General features: G+C 40.4%; 1 protein-coding gene across 1 annotated transcript in view; it reads right to left on the bottom strand.

The window, feature by feature from the left end:
* LOC140478834 (kininogen-like) overlaps nucleotides 1-22096 on the bottom strand; it is a 29883-nt gene extending 7787 nt beyond the window's left edge. The window contains exons 1-5 of the mRNA XM_072572285.1: nucleotides 21724-22096; nucleotides 13286-13396; nucleotides 12983-13070; nucleotides 5805-5962; nucleotides 4785-4898 (exon numbers count right to left, since the gene is read on the bottom strand). Coding sequence (XP_072428386.1) covers nucleotides 4785-4898; nucleotides 5805-5962; nucleotides 12983-13070; nucleotides 13286-13396; nucleotides 21724-21951 — 699 coding nt within the window. The 5' untranslated portion in view covers nucleotides 21952-22096. The remainder of the gene's footprint in view (nucleotides 1-4784; nucleotides 4899-5804; nucleotides 5963-12982; nucleotides 13071-13285; nucleotides 13397-21723) is intronic.
* Between the last annotated feature and the right edge of the window lie 4029 nt (nucleotides 22097-26125).

Below are 26125 nucleotides of genomic sequence, written 5' to 3'. Positions count from 1 at the left end.
TTGAGGTAAATTGAGTTCTCACTACAATGATTTTTGACAGGATGTTTTTAGGAAAAGCTAAAAGACTCCTAAATTGGCTATCATTGATGAAGGAACAGAATTTAGGTGCGCTAAAGTAGGTTGTCCATGGATAAAGTGATTTTCTAAATTGAAAATATGGCAACTCAGACCTTACTAACTTAACTTTACCCAGAACTTTGAAGCTTTTATCAATTGACAGCTCAGCCATCTGGTCTACCACTGAAGCAAAACAAGAAATGATCATGTGTATCATGACTTCAAAAGCTTTAAAGCATTCAGATCTGTTAACACAGTTGTGCAATGGAATCCCAAGCCCACTAATGGATTCAGCTCAGCAGGAATCATGGGAAAGCAGTATTGTCAATCTCTTCCCTGAAAACGGTTGTGTTGCCTGAACCAGTTATATGAAAAGTTCACCAATGGTTTCAGATGGTTGTTCTACCAGGGTTTTCTAGACATTAAGACTTGAAGATTTTTTCTTGTATTAGGAATAAGAGAACAGTCGTTTCAGCCCAATAAAAATCTGCAGTATATGAAATATTGGAAACATGAAAGAGTTGTTTGATACTGATGTAGCTGGTCACAATTGGTGTGTGATTCTTTCTTGGTTCAGCTGCCATTCTCTTGAGATCAGCTTCTTGTTCTCTGTCATGTGTCAGGTTCATCAGCGGTGAATGCCTTCTTAGTTCGCATCTTTCCTCAAATTTTTAGGGCAAGGTATGCCTTCCTGCTCAGAGGGGATATTTTCTGGTAATGGGTGATATAAGTAATTTCGTTAGACAATGAGCTTTGTATCATTAGTGCTAGAGTTGGAACATCTGCTCAGAAATGAACAGGAAATTTGTGTGGGACTGGAAGGATCTAGTCCTAATGATCCAAAAACATATGCAGGAAAAAGAAGGAAGCTCTGCATCGCCAGTATGAAGAACTGGACGTCAAATTGAGAAGCAGAATCTCAAAGATAGAACATAGAACATAGAACATTACAGCGCAGTACAGGCCCTTCGGTCCTTGATGTTGCGCTGCCCTGTCATACTAATCTAAAGCCCTTCCCACCTACACTATTCCATGTACGTCCATTTGCTTGTCCAATGACGACTTAAATGCACTTAAACTTGGCAAATCTACTACCGATGCAGGCAAAGCAATCCATACTCTTACTCTGGATTATTAGCTGAGCCATTTACAGATGAGCATTGGGGAAAACAGAGACAAAGCTTACAGAGAAAAAGCGTGGCCACGTTACTGGTGTGGGAGAAATGGGTTTGTGGAGACAGGCATCATTTCTGTGGAAAAAGTCTTCTGTAGAAATGGAACATCTGTGCCTGAACTATGACCTAGTGAATAGAAAGGATTTCAAATAGAATTCTAAAGGTAAGGGGTCAAACTTTGGTAGAAGTGGTAAATCAAGGAATAGAAACTTGGCTAAAGAACAATATATTAATAAGAGAAATGCTAAACAGACCATAAGTGCTAAACAGGCACGGTGGCACAGTGGTTAGCACTGCTGCCTCACAGTGCCAGAGACCCGGGTTCATTTCCCGCCTCAGGCGACTCTCTGTGTGGAGTTTGCACATTCTCCCCGTGTCTGCGTGGGCTTCCTCCGGTTTCCCCCCACAATCCAAAAATGTGCAGGTTAGGTGAATTGACGATGCTAAATTGTCCGTGGTGTTGGGTGAAGGGGTAAATGTAGGAGTATGGGTCTGGGTGGTATAAGCTTCGGCGGGTGGTGTGGACTTGTTGGGCCGAAGGACCTGTTTCCACACTGTAACTAATCTAATCAGGAATGGATAGTGTAAAAACTTCAAAATCAACCAAAAGAAGACTAGAATTTACAAAGACAGTAAAAGGATTAAACAAAAGACTCTGTACCTGATGCATATAGCACTTACAAAAAAGGATGAACTGAGAGCACAAACAGGAATGAGTAAGTAGCTTTTGTTAATCATAACAGAGACATGCCCACAGGTTGACATGGACTGGGACCTGAATGCTGAAGGGACAGGAAATTAAGGAATGATGGAAAAGATGGAAGGTGACTCCATTTGTGAATGATTGTATTAGTGCAACAGGGAGGATGATCCAAATTCAGAACACCAAGATGTGAAAACAGCTGAGGTCGAAATGCAAAATGATAAAGCAAGAATACATTGGTGGAAATATGGGCCCCCTAACAATAAACAGACAGTAGGATGGGGCATAAAGGAAAAGTGAGAGCTTGTTGGAAAATAGTAGTGATCACTATTGGAGATTTTAACCAACATATTGACAGCCTAGATGAGGAGTTCATGGAATATTCTCAGGATTGCTCCTTAGAACAGCAAGTTCTAGAGCTGATCAGAGAGCAGTTTATAGTAGATCAGGAATTGTTTAATGAGAGAGGATTAATTAAGTGATCTCATAGTGAAGATGCCCTTGGAATAGCAGCTATCATTATTAATTGAAGTTTCAGCTTGAGGGAGAGAGGAGAGGGACCAAGACCTTTTAAAAATTTTAAATCAGGGCAGTTTCGAAGATATGAAAGATAGCTGGCTAAACTGAATTGGCAAATTACATTGAAGAATAGGTTAATAGAGATGCAGTGGCAGAAATCAGAAATGTAGGGGATGTATACACAATTTGTAGAAGGTAATATGAAGTTTGGGAAACAAGTTTTAAAAGGCAATGAGATCCTGGGCTTTGAGGCAGATACAAAAGGAACAAAATTACAATAAGCCTTTTTTAAAACATATTCAGACTCATGCAGAGATTGTTTCCATTTCTGAGCATTGTACTTTAGCAGGAAAGTCAGGCCCTTAAATAGGCTGTGAAAAATATTTAAATGAATGTCAGAGATATAAGGGACATTTGTTAGAGGGATTGACTAGGTGCAGAATGTTCTCCATAGTAAAGGGACACTTAAGAGAAGAGTGGGAAGCATGTTCGAAAGGGCAGTAAATAGACAAAACTGTTCCTTTTGCAAAGAGGGTAGAGAACCTCTTAGTGGGCGGCACAGTGGCACAGTGGTTAGCACTGCTGCCTCACAGCGCCTGAGACCCGGGTTCAAACCCGGGAGTTTGCACATTCTCCCCATGTCTGCGTGGGTTTCCTCTGGGTGCTTCGGTTTCCTCCCACAGTCCAAAGATGTGCAGGCCAGGTGAATTGGCCATGCTAAATTGCCCATAGTGTTAGGTAAGGGGTAAATGTAAATGTAGATGGAGGGGTATGGGTGGGTTACGCTTCGGCGGGGCGGTGTGGACTTGTTGGGCCGAAGGGCCTGTTTCCACACTGTAAGTAATCTAATCTAACCAGAAGCACAGGTTTAAGGTGATTGTTAAGAAAAGATAAGGTAACATGAGAAAATGTTTTATGAAGTAGCAAGTGATTATGATCTGGAATTCACTACTCAAAAGAGTAATGGAGGCAGATTCAAATGTGACTTTCAAAAGGGAATTGATAAACACCTGAGGGAGAACATTTTGTAGGATTACATAAAATGTGCAAGGGACCGGGAATATTTGATTTCATAGTTCTCACATTCTTGTGCTACAATCTTTCCTCACTTATAAACATTAGATGGTGTAAGTATGTGTTTCTTGCTTACCATAATCCAAGTGCTGCAGTCTGACCTGACACTGGGGAAAACAAGGTCGAAGATAGTGATAATAAAGTGGAGGTGTTGGTATTGGACTGGCATGGACAAAGTTAAAAATCATACAACACCAGGTTTATTTGGAAGCACTAGCTTTTGGAGCGCTGCTCCTTCATCAGGTGATTGTGGAGCATAAGATCATAAGACACAGAATTTATAGCAAAAGGTAAGTGCTATGTAACTGAAATGATATATTAAACAAACTTGGATTGTTGTAAAGTCTTTCATCTTTTAGAATGGGTTGCAGGTTTGTGAAACAGTGGGGTATGATTGTATGATGAAACCAAAAAATGCACAATCTGCAGGCTGTCAATCCATTAAATATTTTGTAAATTCCACTTTGGAAATAGAACCTGTCTGACTCAAGATTGGGATACAGCCAGACTCTAACCTCACACCTCTAATGCATTGTCTGAGCTGAGACAACACCTTTTGTTACGAAATCTTAATTTATTTCAAGAATATGACTTAAAATAAATTCTGAGATTTACATATTAATGAACTGAAACCTGCAACCCATTCTAAAAGAGGAAAGACTTTACAACAATCCAAGTTTGTTTAATATATCATTTCAGTTACATAGCACTTACCTTTTGCTATAAATTCTGCGTCATCTGAAGAAGGAGCAGCACTCCGAAAGCCAGTCTTCCAAATAAACCTGTTGGACTATAGCCTGGTATTGTGTGATTTTTTAAAAAATGTTAATGAAGAGACAGCTTTACTCATTCTCAAACTCACAGATTGCAATTCACTCACTGACACTGCACTTATCTCTAAAGGCAGGATCAGCACATCAGGCATCAATGGCCCACAGGGTGAGCATTACTCAAAGATTAATGAAGAACTGCCCAGTGTGTACTCAAAATAACCAGAGGAAAGGCCTGTTTAAAATTGGAACCTGGACTGTGGTTACAGCCATTTGGGCAGTGAGGTTAGGCAGGTTGTCATGGCTACTCTTTGACCTTTCTCCCTTATTGAAGGATACCATGAACTGTGTCATGTTAACTACTGACAGTTGAAAAAAAATTAAACCAAAGACAATTCTGATGTTTGAAACTGTCTTGCATGTGAGTGATCTGTGAGGTATTCATAAGGAGAAGTGAAGCAGGTTTAATGTTTAAAAGTTACTCACTTTTTCACCGTCAGCCTTTGCATCACAATTGGCAGCTCTAATATTAGAATCCTCCTTGCTGCATTCAGTTTCCTGAATTGTAAAGTTCAATTCATACTTCATTCCAGCCACCAGCTGTTTAAAAAAATAATTTTATTTATGCAAAATTTCAGTGCAATGTATCATTATTGTATATAATTATCATTAGAATGGCCCACATTTTGCCTCCACATTTATATTTTACTGGCTGTTTAAAAATACTGCAGAAAATGTGGAAGAAAACGATATGAGTTCAAAGGCAAATTTGACATAAATCAACAGTTTGAGAAGGTGAGTATCTAGGCCTTTGAAACACCCAAATCATGTGAAGTTGAATTTTCTCAAGACAGCAAGCAGACAAAAAGTGGTAGTAGATCCCAGCACTTGAGATAATTTTACAATTTACTTTGGAGATATGAAGGGGCTTAACTGAGCCAGACACCATGATTATAGTTTTGCAGATAGTGAGCTGGTGATGGCCAGGGTGCACAGACCTCATGTGTACCAGCAGATAGTCTGGAGCTCTATTTACAGATTAAATGCAAAATCTGTTAAATACTAAAAGACATTCATCCTATTACAAGCCTTTTTAACTGTTATTTATGCTACCTATACTTGGTGCTGCCTATAGCTTTGCAGATTCCACCAAGTATGCTGGGCTGGGGAAGAACATCAAAATATGTTAATATTCTTAAGCACCTTGGCAAAGATACCAAAACTATCTTTGGTAGTTTTGCAAAGATTTTCATACCAAAAAAGTTCAATTTATTATGAAGCTGATTTACTGGGCGCCAATGGAACTATTGAATGGTTCCTTTTGTTTTACAGCAATGTAGAGTGTAATTTACATCATGTTCATGGTTAGTCTTGACTCTGGATTGAGCTGGAGTCTCCTGCTTAGCTGGGAAATAGGAAGATCCAAAAGATGATCAGAATCAGATCTCTCAGAAAACAAAAAAAAACTACATTAATTGTTGACATTCTTGCGAAGAAAGGTCTAACCTGATAAGTGAACGTGAATACAATGTCATGCTGAAAGTAATTTGTATAGTTGCTCTCTGCGTTAAACTTTGCTACAGCAAGAGCAATTATTTCATTTAATTTGGGGTGGTCTAGCTGATGTCTTGGACATCCAGGACATGGAGGTCGTGGCCTATTCCCTATGGAACAATGACACAAACAATTAGTATACAGCCAAACAGATAAAACTATTCATAATAGAGTCATAGAGATGTACAGCATGGAAACAGACCCTTCAGTCCAACCCGTCCATGCCGACCAGATATCCCAACCCAATCTAGTCCCACCTGCCAGCCTTAAAAATCATACAATGTTATTTAGTCCATCACCCCCATTATGATTTCCTGAAAGGACTTTTCACTTATTCTTATTTCTCTCTCCTTTCCCCATGACTTGCAAAGTGTTACTTCATAAAACTAATCAACTTTATTTCTAAATTCTATTATGGATTTGCTTCCACCATTTTCTGAGGTAAGCTGTTCCATGTTCTAAATAAATTTGAAAACCAAAATATGTTCCAAACTATTCCCAGTGTTTGTAATATATCATCTATAGGTAACATGTTCCATTATTTCTGTTACATTTAGGGCTTTTAGTTTGGTTTAATTTGTACAATTCTCCCTGCTCAAAGCATCTGAGTTTGGTTCATTCTCCACAATTTTAGCAAAAGGGATAGAATTTACATCAGTTTCCATAAGTTATGAAGCACAATCTCAGGAAATCTGTTGGACCAACATAAAAGGTTAGTGAATCCGAAGTGTGGTGAGACCCTAAAATATTAAGGTGTTCCCCAGTTCTGATGGAAGGACGGTGAAGCAGTTTGATTAGATCAGATTCCCTACACTGTGGAAACAGGCCCTTCAGCCCAAACCGACCCTCCGAAGAGTAACCCACCCAGATCCATTTCCCTCTGACTAAAGCACCTAGCACTATGGGCAATTTAGCATGGCCAATTCACCTGACCTGCACATCATTGTGATTGTGGGAGGAAACTGGAGCACCCAGAAGAAACCCGCACAAACACAGACAGAATGTGCAAACTCCACACAGACAGTTGCCCAAGGCTGGAATCGAGCCTGGGACCCTGGTGCTGTGAGGCAGCAGTGCTAATCACTGAGCCACTGTGCCACCCCAGAAGACAAACACTTTTTAATTAAAGAACTAAGAGACAGTTTCAGAATAAGTTATCCACTTAAGACAGACTGAGCAGGAATTTATTTTCTCACAGTATTGTGACTATTTTTATTTCTCCATCCCAGAGATTTGGGAGGCTATGCTATTAAAAGTATTCAAAACTGAGATAGAACTATAGGGGAACCAACAGTTTGAGAGAACAGGGAAGAAAGTGAAGTTAAAGTCTAGACCATATTAGCCATGAACTTACTGAATGGCAAAGCAAGCTTTGTAGAATCCCCACAGTGTGGAAACAGGCCCTTTAGCCTAACACCAACCCTCTGAAGGGTAACCCACCCAGACCAATTTCCCTACCCTATATTTACCCCTGACTAATGCACCTAACCTACACATCCCTGAACACTATAGCAATTTAGCATGGCCAATTCACCTAACCTGCACATCTTTGGATTTTGGGAGGAAACCAAAGCACCCAGAAGAAACCCATGCAGACATGAAGATAATGTGCAAACTCCACACAGATAGTCACCTGAGGCTGGAATCAAACCAGGGTCCTTGGAGCTGTGAGGCAACAGTGCTAACCACTGAGCTACTGTGCTGCTTAAGGAGTCAAATGACCTATTTCAGCTTCTATTTGTTGTTTTGTCATATGTTTCCTTACAAACAAACAAAATAGGAGCTGAAATAGGTCACTCCGCCCCTCAAGCCTGCTGCACCATTCAATAAAATCATGGCAGATCTGCTTAAGGTCCAAATTACAAATTCCCAGCCATCTGATACTTTTGATTCCCTTAAAAGGCAAGAGCTTGTCTCATGCTCCCATGAGGAGCTTTAACAATTAATTTACCAGATCAACACCTTCCATCACAACCTCAAATTCACCCGGTTCATCTCCGACACTTCCCTCCCCTTCCTGGACATCTTCTTCTTTGTCTTCAGTGACCAACTCCACACTGATATCTACTACAAACCCACCCTCTCCCATAGTTACCTTGACTACACCTCCTCCTCCCACCACCCTCCTCCCTGTTAAAACCCAATCCCATGCTCTCAATTCCTCTGTCTGCAACAAATCTGTTCTTACTTCAAGGACTGTAATTGTCCCTGCCCTGTGATCAAAAAGCCCTCAATCACATGTCCTCCATTTCTTGCACCTCCATTCTCGAAGCCCACCCCCCCCCCCCCCACCAACAACTTCAATAAGGAAAGAATCCTTCTGGTCCTCACATTCCACCCGAGTAATCATCAAATTCCACGCATCATCCTCTGTCATTTTCACCACCTATAGTCAGACCCCACCACCAAAAATATACTTCCCTCCCCACCCTTATCTGCATTCCATATGGATCGTTCCCTCCATGATTGCCTTGTAAGGTCCACACTCCCCATTAATCCCCTCCACACCTGGTATCTTCCCAAACCACCATAAGAGGTGTGAAACATGCACCCGCATCTCTCCCCTCACCCCTGTCCAAAGCCTCAAAGAGATTTACTTGTACATCCTCCAACATAATTTATTTCATTTGGTGCTCTCAATGTGGTCTTCTGTACATCAGAGAGACCGAGCACAAACCTACAGAATGGTTCAGGGAACATCTCTGGTCCTTACACATCAAACAACCCCACCTTCCAGTGGCCATCCATTTCAACTCCTCTTTCCACTTCCTGAGGACATATCCATTCTGGGCCTCCTCTTCCTCCTACACAAGGCCACCTGCAAATTGGAGGAGGAACACCTCATCTTCCCCCTCGGGAGCCTACAACCACCCTGTATGAACATTGAATTCATGAGTTTCCAAATCTCTTCTCCCCATACCCATCCCAGATCCAATCCTCCGACTCAGATCTACTCTCTTGACCTGACCTACCTGTCCATCTTCATTCTCACCTATCTACCCCACTCTTCCCACCGTCACTTCATCGTCACTTCCTACCTTCATCCACCTATTACCATTCCACCTACCTTTCCCCTAGTTCCACTCACTAGGTATCTCTCAGTCCCCTTCCCCTGCCCCAGTCCTGAAGAAGGGTCAAGCCCAAAACGTTGCCTCGCCTGCTCTTTGGATGCTGCCTGACCTGTTGTGCTATTTTACAGCACCACGCTTTATCAACTAAGAATCCGTCAAACTCTACCTTAAAATTATTTCAATGAACCGACTTCTACAACATTCTGAAGTAAAGATTTCCAAAGACACACAGATGTTTGAGAGATAAATAAAGTTTCTCTCATCACTGTCCTAAAAGGGTGATCCCTAATCGTAAACCATGCACCCTAGTTCTAACTCAAGGAAACATCCTTCCTGCACCCACTATGTCAAGATCCATTCAGGATCTTAGAACCTTAAACAAATCACCCTTGCTCTTCTGATCTCCCGAAGACTATTAGGCATAAGAGCAGAATTAGGCCATTTGACTCATCGAGTCTATTCTGCTACTCGATCATGATTCATATGTTTCTCAACCTCATCTTCCTGCCTTCTCCCCATAACCCTTGGTCCTCTTGATAATCAAGAACCTATCTATCTTTGTCTTAAATACACTCAATGTCTTGGCCTTCACATCATTCTCTGACTATGAGTTCCACAGATTAACTGCCTTCTGAAATTCCTTCCCATTTTAGTTCTAAAGGTTGTCCCTTCACTCTGAGGCTGTGCCCTAGAATCCCAGTTTCTTCTACTAATGGAAACATTTTCTTCATGTCCGCTCTATTCAGACCTCTCAGTATTCCGTACATTTTAACCAGATCCCCCCTCATCCTTCTAAACTCCACAGAGTACAGATCCAGAATCCTCTACTGCTCCTCATATGACAAGCCCTTCATCCTCAGGATCAATCTTGTAAATTTCCTCTGTACTCCCTCCATCACTATCATATTCTTCCTTAGATATGGGACCCAGAACTAGTCACAATACTCCCAATGCCTTGTACTGTCTCTGCTCTTGTATTCTAGCCCTCTTGAAATGAATGCTGACATTGCATTTACCTCCCTGTCTGCCAACTGAACCTGCTTCTTAACCTTTTGAGAATCCTGAATGAGGACTCCTAAGCCCCTTTGTGTTTCAGATTTCCAAAGCCTTTCCCCATTTTCAAAATAATCTACACCTCTATTCTTCCTACCAAAGTGCACAACCTCACATATTATATTTCAACTGCCCCTTCTTTGCTCACGCTCCTCAGCTGTCCAAGTCCTCTGCAGCCTCCCCACTTCCCCAACACTTCCTGCCCATCCCCTTGTCTTTGTGTTATCTGCAAACTTACAATGCCATCAGTTACTTTATCCAGATTGTTATTGTATAATGTGAATAATTGTGGTCCCAACACTGATCCCTGTGGAACTCCACTACTGACTGAAAACAAACCAGATGGTCCAATTTTTCCTTATAAAACAATCTGCTCATTATCAGTCTAGTAAAACTCTTATGAACTATGCCCAATGTATTTACATTCTTAAATAAGGAGACCAAAACTATACACAATATTCAAGATGTGATCTCGCTAATACTCTATAACTAAAGCATTATGTCCTTACTCTTATTTTCACTTCCCTTCATAAAAAAGGCTAGCAATCCACAAATATTCCTATTTGTTGCGATTTTTGAGAAGATTTGTAGCTCAGGTTGGTGATAAGTATGTAAGTTAGCTCACTGAGCTTGAAGGTCTGTTTTCAGATGAAACTAACTTACATACGTTCCTATTTACCTTTGTGTCATTAATGTGCTTTACCACCATGCCTTCAAACCCTTCATCTAAGTCATTGCATTAAATTGTAAAATGTTGAGGGCACAGCACAGCCCTCTGCAGGTCCCCAATTATCCCAAGCTGCCAATTATGAATCTGACTCATATATGTACATACTCTCTGTTTTCTACCTGCCAGCCAGCCACCCAATCTTCTGTCTGTCATTGGTATGTTAGCCCCAGTGCCATGAGCTCCTACTTTGTGCAATAATGTTCTATGAAGATCTATGTCAAATGCCTTCTGGGAATCACAATGTAGTGCATTGATTGACTCCCATAATGCAGAGACTAGGAGAAGCGAGGACTGCAGATGCTGGAGATCAAAGTCGAAAAGTGTGGCACTGGAAAAGCACAGCAGATCAGGCAGCATCCAAGGGGCAGGAGAGTCGACATTTCAGGCATAAGACCTTCATCAAGAATCCTGATGAAGGGCTTATGCCCGAAACATCGACTCTTCTAATCCTCGGATACTGCATGAGTTGCTGTGCTTTCCCAGCACCACACTTTTCAACTCCCATAATCCAGAGCTCATACAATTCCTTCAAAGACACTCATGCATGGCATCATATAAACACTTGTTTGAACAAACAATTATTGACGTTTGAGATGTAGCTCAATTCCCGACATGCTATTCCAGTGAGCTGTAATGACTGGCCCACAGCTTCCTGTTTCCATTTGGACCCAGAGACTTAATAATCTCCAGCTCTGCCAGTTTGCCATTTATACCTTCCCTCGTGATTAGGATTTCATCAAGTTCCTCTTATTATACCTCATTGGGATGCCATGCTGGAAATTGAGCCCTGCTTTTTCCAGAGGAATCACAAATTAAAAATTTTATAAACTATGTAATCATTCCCAATTTGGCTGACATTCAAACCATAGTTGATAGAAAACATGGATCAGGTTTCTGTCCAACATACTAATGTACTAGTTATTTCAAATAATTGGAATCTAGTTACAGGTAAACAGTTAGAAACCATCAATACCATGAATTAAAGGTCTAATCCCCTCATAAATCCCCTTATAAACTCCACTTTATGTACAGACAGACAAATGAACAGGGAAACTAGGTTATTAGGCAGTGGGGAGACAAACTAGGAAGACAGATCAGTAGTCTTTGTTCATTGGTTCTGTGACTGAGATGAGCTTTATGATCCTTCTGCTAGTAATCTTTCATTGTCTTTCTCTGGATGCTTCCACTGATTAGTAAGAGATACAAGGTGGCTGATTCACTTATAAAACTGCTTCTGACTTATCAGTTAAAATTCACAGTTTACACAACTATTACAGGAAGATAATTTGGTTTTCTTCAGATTTCAAGTTAGTTTTGGCTGCAGACAACAAGAAGCATTGAACCCTTTGCACCCTCTATTGGTAATTGTTCCAACTGTTCATTTATTTGAGAACTCATCTCAAAGTGTTGGCAGGAAAATGGTCTTTGTCATTGATAACTGGTCACTAGTCCATACACCAATCAACTTCTTGTTGCCAACCAGAGCTGCACCAGAACACTCAGTTGGATCCAAGTCAACTGCATTTCAACCTTTAATTACTGCTTGTTTGTACAAATGTTCACATGATGTTGCAGTGAGAGTGAGGTTACTGGCTTTAAAAATATACAGCCACCCTTTTAAACACTGATTTTAAAGGACTCATTACAGTCCATGGTGTTGTTTAAAACAAAACACACTTTAAAAAGCACAGTCCTTACATGCTTTTTCTTTAACCTAATTTGTTGATATTGCTGTGATATTTTGTGTCTCCTCTAGAGTGATGGAAGCATAACATTTATTCATTATATCCACCATTTCTTTGTTATATACTATTAACCCTGTATCCTCATAGTAGAGGACCAACATTCATTTAGCATTTTTGTTCCTCTTTAGATTCCACTAGAAACCCTTGCTGTCTTTTTTTTTAAAACACTTCTGGCTTCTTCTTATGCTCTAATTTATTAATCCTGATTAACTTTCTAGTTATTCTCTGTTTTTTTTTTGCATTCTGACCAATCATCTGATCTGCACTTATATGTTCTCTTGACTTCTAAGGAATACTCAGTCACTTCACTAGCCTGCTGCCAGCAAGGCAGTCAGCCTGAAAATGATTGTTCAGAATAGGTGATCATCTGAGGGTATGACAGAAAGTACAAGCTTTCCCAAAGTATCCAGATGTAACCCTTTGGATCCATTTAGATCCTTCTAGCTTGTGAATTATTGATTATGCACCTGAAAATGAGATATAACTTATACTTAAAACATACACTATATTGCATTTAGTAGTTTATCATACCTGAATTTATTGTGCAGTTATATTCGGTTATTTCAGCTATTTCTCTGAGTTTTTCGATGAACGTTTTCAACTTACAGTGACCCATAGTCTAAAAACAAGTATCAGAATTAAGAAAAAAGTTGCAATTTACATATAAGGAACACCAAAGTCTGAATTTTAATTAAAGCCTACATTGTGTCAACATGCTGCTGTAACCTATAACTCAGCACTGTTTGGAATGAGATGTATTTTAATCAAACAATTTTGTAATAGTTGTAAATATTTGCTGATGGTGTTTTCAGAGTTAATAATCAGAAAACTTACAGCTTCTGCACGTGGTCTAATGTTGCATTCTTTCCAGATTGCTTCATTTCCAACAGGGCAATCTGTTTCTTGGATAAAATAATCAATACTATATATTTTTCCTTGTAATTCCTGTGAATAACAGATTTATGTCAATAAGTATTCTTGATGCTTCAGTTTAAACAATGAAATTGAATTCATATAGAACCTGCTTGTAACATTTTGAGTTCATCAAGGTTTGAAAATATTGATACAATCAATGATCTTATTCTAACTCCTAATTTAATATACTCATCCATAGACCTGTCGAAATAATAGAAATTATACAGCAAACTATATGGAAACGTCTGCAACACAAATTCCCAGCTCAGCGAACACAGCCACAATGAGGAGACTAGTTGTGCTAATATTGTGTAAACTATTGGTATCCTGGTCTTATCGGAATGTAAAGCTTTATACATGGTTATACTTAAAGTGGCTGTTTAACTGGAGATTAAATGAAGTTAGGAGCTGGAAAGACAGCTTATTTTTATTAAGACAGCTTAATTTATTTTTCAACCATTAGACAAGACATATCAGTTCATGTTGCTTTATCCTGTGCTTTAAACCAGTACTGTTACTTGCATGTTGAGATACCAATCTGGAATATCTCTGGACTGTGGGTGCCTGCATGTACACTGTCCCTGAGGATACTTGCTCCTTACTTCTACCTCTACTTCAAATCCTTATGTATTATTTACACTTGTATAAAACAGAGTCTAAGTTCTTTCTCTTGTGCTTGTTCTAGACTGGTCACTGCTATTTTACTGATGTCTGAGTCATGTGATCAGTGTCATCACCATGACTTACAAAAATCTCATCGCACCATGCACATGATGTGGAGATGCCGGTGTTGGATGTGGGATGGACAAAGTTAAAAATCACACATTATCAGGTTAAAGTTCAACAGTTTATTTAGAAGTAAACCTGTTGGATTATAACCTGATGTTGTGTGATTTTTAACCATGCACATGCTATTGAGATAGGCTTGTGAGAGGAGAACAGACTATAAATGGCTGTTGAAGGATTGACTTAGAGGGTTTTCTTATGTTACTTCTGAATTTATCGGACATGTCAGTTTGTAAGGATCTGTGAAAGAGAGCAGAGAGTTAGACACAGTCAGCAGAATTCAGGTTGGAACTTGCATTCAGATTGAAGAAGCGAGGGTCAGAAGATTTGAATTGAGGCTGGTAGATTAATCTAGCTTTGGCTAGACGGATCTATCTCCAGCATAATGCTTACCATGAAAGTCAGTTTGAGGGTTCGAAGTTGAAGGACTATAATAAGAAAAAGAAAGAAGGCTACTGGGAGCTGAAACTAGCTTTAGACTAGTTCCTGGAGAATTAAATGCCCACTGTAGTAACATAGTATAATCATGGAAGGGGATTTTCAAGCATTTAAATGTTAAGTGGGAAATATCTTTATAGACTCGTAACTATTTACAGTATAGATGGACGCCATTTAACACATCATGTCCACACTAATCCACAAAGATTAGTTACTCTAATACCATTTTCCAGCTCTTGGTCCACAGTCCTGAGGCTGTGGCAATGCAAGTGAATATGTAAATACTGCCTAAATGTTAGGCTAATTTCTGACTCAACCACTCTTTCAGGCAGCTAAACTCCCACCACCCTCTAGGTGAAAGCATTTTTCCTCCTCAACTATCCTCTTAGCCTTCTACTGACTGGCTTAAATCTATGTTTCCTGATTATTGATCCCCCTACTGAAGGAAATGTACCTTCCTAAGCAACATCTCTGTGAACCACACTTCATTCAGGTTCCCTCACAAGCTTCACTGATCCATGCCTTAGCAAATAAAGGCAAGTATCCCTATGCTGCCTTAACCACCTTGAGGGATCTGTAGATGTGCACACCAAGGTCCCTCTGACCTTTGATACTCACTAGGGTCCTGTCAGTCAGTCTAATCCTTTGCTTTGTTAGCACTCACCAAGTGCATGACCTCACATTTTTCTGGGTTGAGTACTATTTGCCACTGACCTCCCCACTTGACCAATCATGGAAATTTTACTGCAGTTGAATGTTAACCCCTTACTACTTACCACCGTGAAAGTGGTTGTGTCAACCTCTTACATTTGCATTCAAGTTATCAATGTGCACCATGAGCAGCAGAGCCGAAGGAGCATGTCTTGCTGAACCCTACTGAAAACAGATTTTCAATCACAGAAACATCTTTCAACAATCACCTTGTGCTTCCTGCCTCACTACTAATTTTGGATTCAGCATGCCACTTTGCTCTGAATCCCATGGACTCTTACTTTTCTTGTCCAGTTTGCCATGTGGGATCTTAATGGAAACCTTGCTAAAATCCATGTAGACCATATCAAATGCATTACCTTCATCAACACCACTGGTTACATCCTCAAACATTTGATCAAATTTGCCAAAAAAGACCTTCCTGTAATAAATCCATGCTGAGTGTCCTTGTTAATCTGTGCCTCTCCAGGTGCAGTCTGTCCTCAGAAATTCATTCTAAACTCCCCCACTGCTGACTAGGCCTGTAATGTCCTGGCTTATCCCATCCTAATAATGGGATGACATTTGCAAACTTCCAATCCTCTGGCAACTTACCTGAAAGGACTTCAAAATTACTATTAGGGTCCCTGAAATGTCCTTCCATGTCTCATTCATTAGCCTGGAATACGTCTCAACCAAGAACAATGGATATGTCCATTTGACATGCTGCCAAATTCACTGGTATCTCCTCTCTCTTTTTGTTAGTTTCTTCTTCTATTTAACATTCCTCCATCCTGATATCTATGCCTGTGTTGTCCCTCTCCATTGTGAAAACCAATGTAAAGTGTTCATTGAGGACGATCTTCTGGCTCCACACACAGATTACCTGTATAGGCCCTAATGGGATGTTTCCCGATATATATATATAAATTCCCTTTGTTTTCCTTTTATTCTAGCCACCAATGCTTTCTCATGACTCCCTTACATTTCCTCATTTTTTTTCTAAATTCCCCTCTGTATTTTTTATGCTTCTCCTGGGACTCAGCCATATTGAGCCTCTGCTATGTGAATGAATCTACTCTTCTTATTCCTGTCCTTTTTTGTCCCTTGACATTTAGGGTTCTCTAGTCTGGGTCCCATCCTTTGTCTTTATGGGAACATATTTGCTTTGCAGTCTTACTATTTCCTGCTAAATGCATCTCACTGCTCTGACACAGTTTCCTAGCAGCTGCTCCCATTCCATTTAGGCCAAATCATGTCTTATCTTAGAAAGGTTAGCCTTCACCCAGTCCTGAACTTTTATTCTTGACCTATTATTGTCCTTTTCCACAACTGTTGTAATCTAACAGTGTTATGGTGACTATTTCCAAAATACCCTTGTTTTGGTACATCTTTCACATTGATTACTTCATGGAATCCCTCCAGTGTAGAAGTAGACCATATGCCCATCAAATACACATCATCCCTCTGAAGAACATCCCACTCAGACCCAGCCATTCCTATAACCATGGATAACCCACATAATCATAGACACTAAGGGCAATTCAGCATGGCCAATATTCCTAACTTGCACACCTTTGAACTGTGGGAAGAAACCAGAACAAACCCATGCAAACACAGAGAGAATGTGAACACTCCCCAAAGACAGTCACCCAAGGGTGGAATCGAACTTGGGTCCCTGGTGCTGTGAGGCAGCAGTGCTCTAACCACTGTGCTATCATGCCCACAGATTGTAGGAATCTGTACCTTGGGATTAAATTAAGTAAAGGAAAGTATTAAGTTTGAAAGTAAAGGATTATTTCCATGGAACTTTGGACCATTTGAAATGAGAAACAACAACATGAACATCTTGATGAAATGAGAGGTGGAGTACAATTTGGAGGAAATGTGAGTTTTGTTTGGTCCATTCATGAAATGTGAACACCATTGGTTGAGCCAGAATTTATAGCTAATTCCTAGTTGTCCTTGAGAAAATCATGGGGAGCTATTGCTGCAGTCCATTTGGTGTAGAGAGACTCATAAAGCATTAGAGAGTGAGTTCCAGGATTGTGACTCCACAAAACTGAAGGAATGGTAATATATTTCCAAGTCAGAACGATGTACAAGTACATACCGATACTGTTACAATCCCAACTGGTGTTATTGCTGGACAAGTCAGACCCTGACTGAAATCTAGCTTGACAGATCATATTTTATTTTTCTGGGTTTACCAAAAAGTTGTTTTTTCACAAATGCAAACGTGCAATGCTGTGGTTTTGGTTTTAGCAATAAATCAAACGTCTATTACACAAAACAATGAAGGTAAAATAGATTCAACCAAGTTATTTACAAATAATGTATATTTAAACATTTGAAAACACATAGTAAAATACAAATCCATTAATCCCAGCAATACATTTCGTAGAACGTGCACCATGGAGAATTCCTTTTCTGTCAATCCTATAGAGATTAATTTTGTAGTAGCTTCAACACCTGGCCTTGAAAATCTGGTGGCCTTTTCCTGGAGCTTCTGTTATAACTGAGCTTAGATTTTCTTTGCTTCGAGAACTTGTCCCACCTAGTGTATATTCTGTGTGCTTTCCGCCTCAATGCATTCTCGAACTGTTGTTCAACATGGAGGAAAACTGATTCAGCAACTGAGGGGCATGGCAGTCGTGCAGGTGGTAATATTCAGGATATTTCCTTACCCATGTTTGCCCAAGATGCTATGAAGTCCAGAAAAGATGTGCATGACTCCCAGGGCAACTCCCTCCCAACTGCATACTATTGTGCCACCAACTCTAATGGGTCTCCTCTATCGATTAGACACAACATATCCACGCACAGTGATAGTGGTGTCTGAGATGTGTCTGTAAGGCATGGTTCTTGAAAATGACTATGTCAGACTGACATTTGACTTCTCTGTGTAATAGTTCTCCCAGTTTTGGTACAGGCCTTTAGATGTTAATAAAGACGACATTGCAGGTTTGACAAGGGCATGTGTGCCATTACCGTTTTAGCTATCCTGCTTGATGCCATCTGAAACGTCTGGATTATTTCCGTTTGACAGATTTTGCTGCAGTTAACTATAACTTAATAGATCAGTTCAGTGGGCATCTAAAAGCAACCACATTAAGGTTTGCTGGCTTTGATGCTCAAGTTAAATATGAACTTAAAGATAAAGAACAGGAATTGGATACTCACCCCTTCGAGCTTGTTCTGCCATTCAACAAGATTGTGCCTGATGTGATTTTAACTTCAGTTCTATATTTCTGCTTATCACCCATTTCAGCCCCTTGGTAATCAGCCTTAAAAATATATAAAGGTTCTGCAGCTACTATCTTTTTGAGGAAGGAATTCCAAAGACACTGAACCCTCAGAGAGGGAACATTTTTCATCTCTGTCTGACATCAGTGCAACTAGCAGTAAAAGGTCAGTTTATAACTAGCAGGTCCCAGTTAATTGTATTTTAGACAGGCTCCATAAGTTGACCATTCAGTCTGTCTACCACTCCTGACTGACATGACACAAATATCAAAAGATTTCTTAGACTGGGTCATTTTCATCTCCCTTCCTCGACAGTGATATATTTTCCGTTTGGAGGGGAATGACTAAAGATGAGATTCCCTACAGTGTGGAAACAAGCCCTTCAGCCCAACAAGTCCACACCAACCCTCCGGAGAATAACCCACCCAAACCCATTTCCCTTTGACTAACATAAAAACACAATGGGCAATTTAGCATGGCCAATTCACCTAACTTGCACATCTTTGGACCATGGGAGGAAACCCACACAGACACAGAGAGAACGTGTAAACTCCACACAGACAGTCACCCGAAGCTGGAATTGAAGCTGAGCCCCTGGTGCTGTGAGGCAGCAGTGCTAACCACTGACCCACTGTGCCACCCCACTAAAGGAGCAGGGAAATATGATAGAATAATTGTAAGACCATGAAAGGATGGTAAAACCACCATAGGATAAAAGTAGCTTCAAATCCATTCAAGTTAAACTGACGAACAAATGTAATTTGAACTGAAAACTGTTACAAAGTTGTGGGTGCACTGTACTATTAAGGGAGCTGAAATTTCTGGCGAGCACAAAGTATTCTGAACAAGGTAACAATGTAACATTTGGTCAAATTAGATATTTGACCAAATTAGAGGGGGTCAGTTCAGAACAGAAATGCGGAGACATTTCTTCAGCCAGAGAGTGGTTGGCCTGTGGAATTCAATGCCGCAGAGTGCAGTGGAGGCCGGGACACTAAATGTCTTCAAGGCAGAGATTGATAGATTCTTGTTGTCTTGAGGAATTAAGGGCTACGGGGAGAATGCGGGTAAGTGGAGTTGAAATGCCCATCAGCCATGATTGTATGGCGGAGTGGACTCGATGGGCCGAATGGCCTTACTTCCACTCCTATGTCTTATGGTCTTATGGTCTTATGGTCTAAACAGCGAGCTGTAGCTGGGTTGCAATGAGACAAAAACAAGTTCAAATTCGGCCAATCAGTTTAAATTATGCGCCAAGACACCAAACTCCAATCAAATTTGAATTTAGTATTTTGAAAATAGTAAACCAATGAAACGATCCAATGTTTTGGGGTACAAAACAAGAAAAAATTGAACAACTGGGGAAGAATTGCCAAGCCACCAACAAGTACAGACTGCCAGCAGAATAGCTCTCTGAGTAGTAGCTGTCTATAAGATTGTGCAGCAGAATATCAAGGCTGACTTGGAGAGAGAATCTACAATGGAAAATTTATAGAGGACACTTGGAAATGCTGACTGGTTTTGAAATTTTTTTTTGTAAATCTTATTTGAGATTTTTATTGGACTAGTTGGTGGCACAGTGGTTAGCACTTCTGCCTCACAGCGCTAGGGACCCAGGTTCCATTCCAGCCTCGGGTGATTGTCTGTGTGGAGTTTGCACATTCTCCCCATGTCTGCCAGGGCTTCCTTTGGGTATTCTGGTTTCCTCCCACAATCCAAAGATGTGCAGGTCAGGTGAATTGGTCATGCTAAATTGCCCAGATAGGTACATTAGGTAGGAGAATGGGTCTGGGTGGGTTACTCTTCAGAGGGTCAGCGTGATGAAGGGCTTTTGCCTGAAATGTCAATTTTCCTGCTCCTCGGATGCTGCCTGACCTGTTGTGCTTTTCCAGCACCACTCTAATCTTGACTGTAATCTCCAGCATCTGCAGTACCCACTTCTGCCTAGAGGGTCAGTGAGGACTTGTTGGGCCAAAGGGCCTGTTTCCATACTGTGGGGAATCTAATCTAATCTAGTATTGTAGAGTGGGAGATAAAAGATATGCTTCAGAGAAAGGAATTACAAATAGTTGTTAGTTAATATTCTCTGTTAGACTTATAGAATACAGTTCTTAAAGTTTTACTTCAAATAGTGACTTTTGGGATAATTCTTTGCCTCTCGAATGTTAACAGATTACAGCATGGGTGAATCTTTTTTGTGTAGCCAGTTGAAATTAGCAGAGGCAGTTACCCCATGTCATAATAAAACCCAGACCATGAACTATAGCAGCAGGTCAATCTATTAGCTCAAGCTGATCTGTTCATGATCTATTCCTTTTATATAGGCAGCTAGGTATTTTGGAAGGGCTCCAGAGGACTGATCAGAGGCCGTCATGACAGAGAAGCTAAGGCTACCAGTGCATGTATTCTGTCTTTTAAATGTACATCATTCTAGAGTAGCAATAGAATGGATGTCAACACTAGAAAAGGAAGATGGGGATGGCCAAAGAAGACCTGGCAAAGTACATTTTAAGGAAGAATTTTGAGCACAGGAGACTGGATTGGCATGAAAGACACTGCAATAGATTGAGACTTGTGGCAGTGTCTTGCTGCCTATTGTCCAATACGAGACCAGAGAAATCAAGTCTATGTTTATTATCCTTGCAAGCCAGCATGCAATATGTAAAACAGAGGACAGTGATTATTTGCCTGTTTCTTTCTTTCCATAGTTTTAAACCACCAAATTGATACTGCTTTATGCTGACTTTCTGAACATAAATTCATTCTAAGTAGCTATGAATCACTGAACAGTAAGTCAATGATGTGGCATGGTGGTCCAATATGGACATATAATACATTGGGTAGGATGTTGATGAGGCATAGAGGTGTCTTGTATTGGTGTGGCACATTGGAGTTCTAATACAGTGTGTATGGCTCTGTAAAATATGATTGTCAATATTATTTTCACAAGCAAATTCCTCATCTCAACTACTATCTAGTGTATATATGGACCAGAAGCAAAGTAATGGGAAGCTGTGGGTGATAATTTTTTTCCAGATGATCAGTCAAAGTAACTACAACCTGACAATTTACATATATATGCTCAAAATGTTTTCCAAAAGAAATAGAAAATGCACTTAAATGTCATCATGCAAGGAGAAATATTATTACACTTGTATACAAATATTACACAATACTAGAGTAAACGATTTGCTTACCTTTGCTTTAGCCTTGAAGACATAGTGAAGAGCAAATTTATGACCACTTGTCAGGTTGGCATTTAATTTACGAAGAGAGTAATCTACACCAGCTAGAACGTCTGGATCATCACAAGAGATAGGCTCAAGTGCAATATCTGGAAGTGACTTAAGTAATGGCATTGGTGGTGAATCAGTATTAACATATAACAGTTGAATGATAAAGAAAGCAATGTGCAGCAGTTCCATACTGATTTGTGGGTATAAAAGTTACACTGCCTCCAACAAGGTATCAGCACCAAAGAGAATGTTAAACTGCTATATATAAATATGATTCGTAAATAGGAAGCATGGCAAAGCCAACTTTTCAGTCAATAGTTGAAATTGCTTGTGCAACATGGTCTCACATTTGTTCTATTTAAACAAATCAGAGATCAGCCTAACAGGAGGGATAAGTGGCCTTGGCCTGAAGATAAGAAAATATATGTTTCAACATTGATGCTATCTCTCCATTTCCTGCCCACTCATCATCAATATCTGCTGATAATCAGAATTGATGGGAATAATCTTTGTTGTGTGCATTTCTTTTCCAGTAGAACATGGGTTTTACTGGCATGGCCAGCAATTATTGCCTGTTCTTAAATGCCGTTGAGAAAGTACCTTCTTGAACCACTGCAGTCCATATGCTTTGGGTAGACCCACAATTGCTGTACAATTGTTTGCGAGTATTCAAATATAATATTTTGTTAACTCTTCTTTTGAAAAGATTTTGGTTTGATTTATTGTTGTCACATATATCAAGCTACAGTGAAAAATATTGTTTTGTGTAATCAGGCAAATCATATCTTATATAAGTACATCAGGGTAATAGAACAGAATACAGAGCTACAGAGAAGTTGCAAAGAAAGATCAACTCTAATATATGAGAAAGACATTCCTTAGTCAGATAACAGGATAACAGCACCAAAGATCTAGACTTTATTCTAGCCTCAGGTGACCTGGTTGTGTGGAGTTCTCACATGCTCTCTGTGTCTGTGTGAATTTCCTCCAGGTGTGCTGGCTTCCCCCACAGTCCAAAGATGTGTAGCTTAGGTAGATTGGCCATGGGAAATGCAGGATTACAGGGATGGGGTGGGTCTGGGTGGGATGTTCTTCGGAATGTCAGGATGGGTTGAGTAGCCTGATTCCACATTGTAAGGACTCTATAATTCGATAATAAGCTGTACTAAAATCTGTTGGCACATGTTTTCAAACTTTTATATCTTCTGCCTGATGGAAGAGAGTAAAACTGGAGTGGGAGAGGTCTTTGATTATGTTAGCTACTTTCCCAAAGGAAGCAGGAAGTGTAGACATAGTCAGTGGGAGAAAGGATGGTTTTCATGATGGACTCGCCTGCTTTCACAACTCTGTGTAATTTCTTACCATCTTGGGTGGATCAATTGCCATACCAAGCTGTGATACCTCTGAATAGGATGTTTTCTATGGTGCATCTACGAAAATTGGTAAGGGTTATTGCGGACATGTCAAATTTCCTTAGTCTTCTGAGAAAGTAGAGACATTGGTCTGCTTTCTTGATTGTAGCATCGATGTGAATGGACTGGGATAGATTGCTGGTGATATTCACTCCACGGAACTTGAAGCTCTTGACCACTTCCACCTCAACACCATTGATACAGACAATTGGGGGGTGAGGGGGGGTCCTTCACTCCACTTCCTGAAGTCGATGACCAACTCTTTTGTTTTTCTGACATTGAGGGAAGAATTGTTGTCTTTACAATATGCCACTGAGCTCTCTATCTCTTTCCTGGACTCTGTGTCATCACTGATTGAGATCCAACCCACTACAGTGATTCAAAGTTGCAGATGAGGGTTCAATGGCTGCTGTCTAAACTGAAAAGTAATTATTATCAGAGAGGTCACATGACTCTGGCAAGGCAACGTATACAATAGATAGATGTACTTCCCAAACATCCCTTTTCTCACCAAAAATGCCAAAAGTGCAATTGTAAGTTGTTTCATTAGCATTCAAAACAATACTTTCCACTTGCAATTATACATTCCATGGTCCACAAAGAAAATGAAAACTCATTAACACAAATTAATTGTTCATTTTACTCTTTCTTTCTTGAAGGTTATTTATTTGCTATCTGCTAGTTACTGGACTGGTGATACTTCACTGAGCATGTCTCACTTTTATGGTAATTGTTATGGCTGATCCATTCCATATGTTGGGAAATAGGGACCTTTGGGACTGATGGTCATTCTGCAGTTTGTGCTATGTCATCAGTAGTTGTATGATTGTCCATGAAAGATTCTTTGTGTTCTGTGGCCCACTCTTACTGTTGTAGGCTGGCATAGAGATTGCACTCCGGTGCCAAATTAGATAAGACATTTGCTGGATGGTTCACAAATCCAACAAATTATTGTGCTGCTGCTCACATCTGTTGGTCCCTGGTACAATTCTCATCCTGGATCTCAAGATCCAAACCAGGTTATTTCACTTTCAGTACATAGCCCATGTGCTTAACATCAGACATTTTCAATTATTCAATTTTTCTTATCCGGTTTCAGGATTATTTTATTAGCTGGGTCCTCTACTTTTTGTCATTAACGTAAATGATTTGGATGTGAGCATAAGAGGTACAGTTAGTAAATTTGCAGATGACACCAAAATTGGAGGTGTAGTGGACAGTGAAGAGGGTTACCTCAGATTACCTCAAGATCTTGTTCAGCTGGGCCAATGGGCTGAGAAATGGCAGATGGAGTTTAATTTAGGTAAATGCAAGGTGCTGCATTTTGGGAAAGCAAATCTTAGCAGGACTTAGACACTTAATGGTAAGGTCCTAGGGCGTGTTGCTGAACAAAGAGATCTTGGAGTACAGGTTCATAGCTCCTTGAAAGTGGAGTTGCAGGTAGATAGGATAGTGAAGAAGGCATTTGGTATGCTTTTCTTTATTGGTCAGAGTATTGAGTACAGGAGTTGGGAGGTCATGTTGCGGCTGTACAGGACATTGGTTAGGCCACTGGTGGAATATTGCTTGCAATTCTGGTCTCCTTCCTATCAGAAAGATGTTGTGAAACTTGATAGGGTTCAGAAAAGATTTACAAGGATGTTGCCAGGGTTGGAGGATTTGAGCTATAGGGAGAGGCTGAAGAGGATGGGATTGTTTTCCCTGGAGCGTCGGACACTGAGGTTATAGAGGTTCATACAAACCTTATAGAGGTTTACAAAATTATGAGGGGCATGGATTGGGTAAATAGGTAAAGTCTTTTCCCTGGGGAGTCCAGAACTAGAGGGCATAGGTTTAGGGTGAGAGGGGAAAGATATCAAAGAGACCTACGGGACAATTTTTTCACACGGAGGGTGGTACACGTAGAGAATGAGCTGCCAGAGGAAGTGGTGGAGGTTGGTACAATTGCAACATTTAAGAGGCATTTGGATGGGTACATGATTAGGAAGGGTTTGGAGAGATATGGGCTGGGTACTGGCAGGTGGGACCAGATTGGATTGGGATATCTGGTTGACATAGACGGGTTGGACCGAAGGGTCTGTTCCCATGCTGTACATCTCTAAGGCTCTAAGTTAACTCTAGCAGTTGCACCAGATTCCAATGGTGGGCTGCAAAACATTCACTTGTATTCTCCAGCACAAAAGGTGAATGGTAATCCACCAAACTGAATCTGCTTTTGCCTCTGACAGCAAAAACAAACTACTTGCATATTGAACACTAACAATTTTGCAAGCAATAATTGATCATTGCACCCAGCTCCAATTCAGTCCACAGGTTGAGTAGCAGTCAATAGTTATGTTTACAGCATATAACCCTTAACCCCAAAAACTCTCTTTGCAAAGCATTTGGATCTCAAGAGTAAGAGTTCTCAAGGCTATTGTCATCATAGCAGCCTCTGGGGCTGGGCACACTCTTCCAAGAAGCATTACCAATGTTCATAGATTACTTGTACACTGATGGAATGGTGTCTTGGAACCCTTTTCTATTATGAGCTCAGCATCATTGTGCAATGGCCCCCTCAACATGTCATGTGTACAGGGCAAAAGTGAGGCCTGCAGATGCTGGAAACCAGAGTTTAGATCAGAGTGGTGCTGGAAAAGCACAGCAGGTCAGGCAGCATCCAAGGAGCAGGAAAATTGACATTTTGGGCAAAACGTTTTGGAATACAGTCTATTGGGTACATAGTCATTGATCTTGTTAAGGGGGGATGAAATGAATTGTGACCTGGCACAAAGGGCATCAGTTGCAGCCTTGATGTATTTGTGGGTGATGGTTGAATGATCCTATACAGATCCCCAGTGGATCTTTGGAAAGATGCAGTTGCAATACAGTTCAGTGTAGCTGTCACATTGATAGCCACCAGGAAAATCAGCAGTTGCCATAGTTTAGTGGCAGTGCTCCAGGACGTCTGC

This window comes from Chiloscyllium punctatum, chromosome 6 (genome assembly GCF_047496795.1).
Source record: "Chiloscyllium punctatum isolate Juve2018m chromosome 6, sChiPun1.3, whole genome shotgun sequence".
Taxonomy (NCBI): Eukaryota; Metazoa; Chordata; class Chondrichthyes; order Orectolobiformes; family Hemiscylliidae; genus Chiloscyllium; species Chiloscyllium punctatum.
The sequence above is the reverse complement of the archived record's forward strand: the minus strand, read 5'-3'. Positions and strand labels throughout refer to the sequence as shown.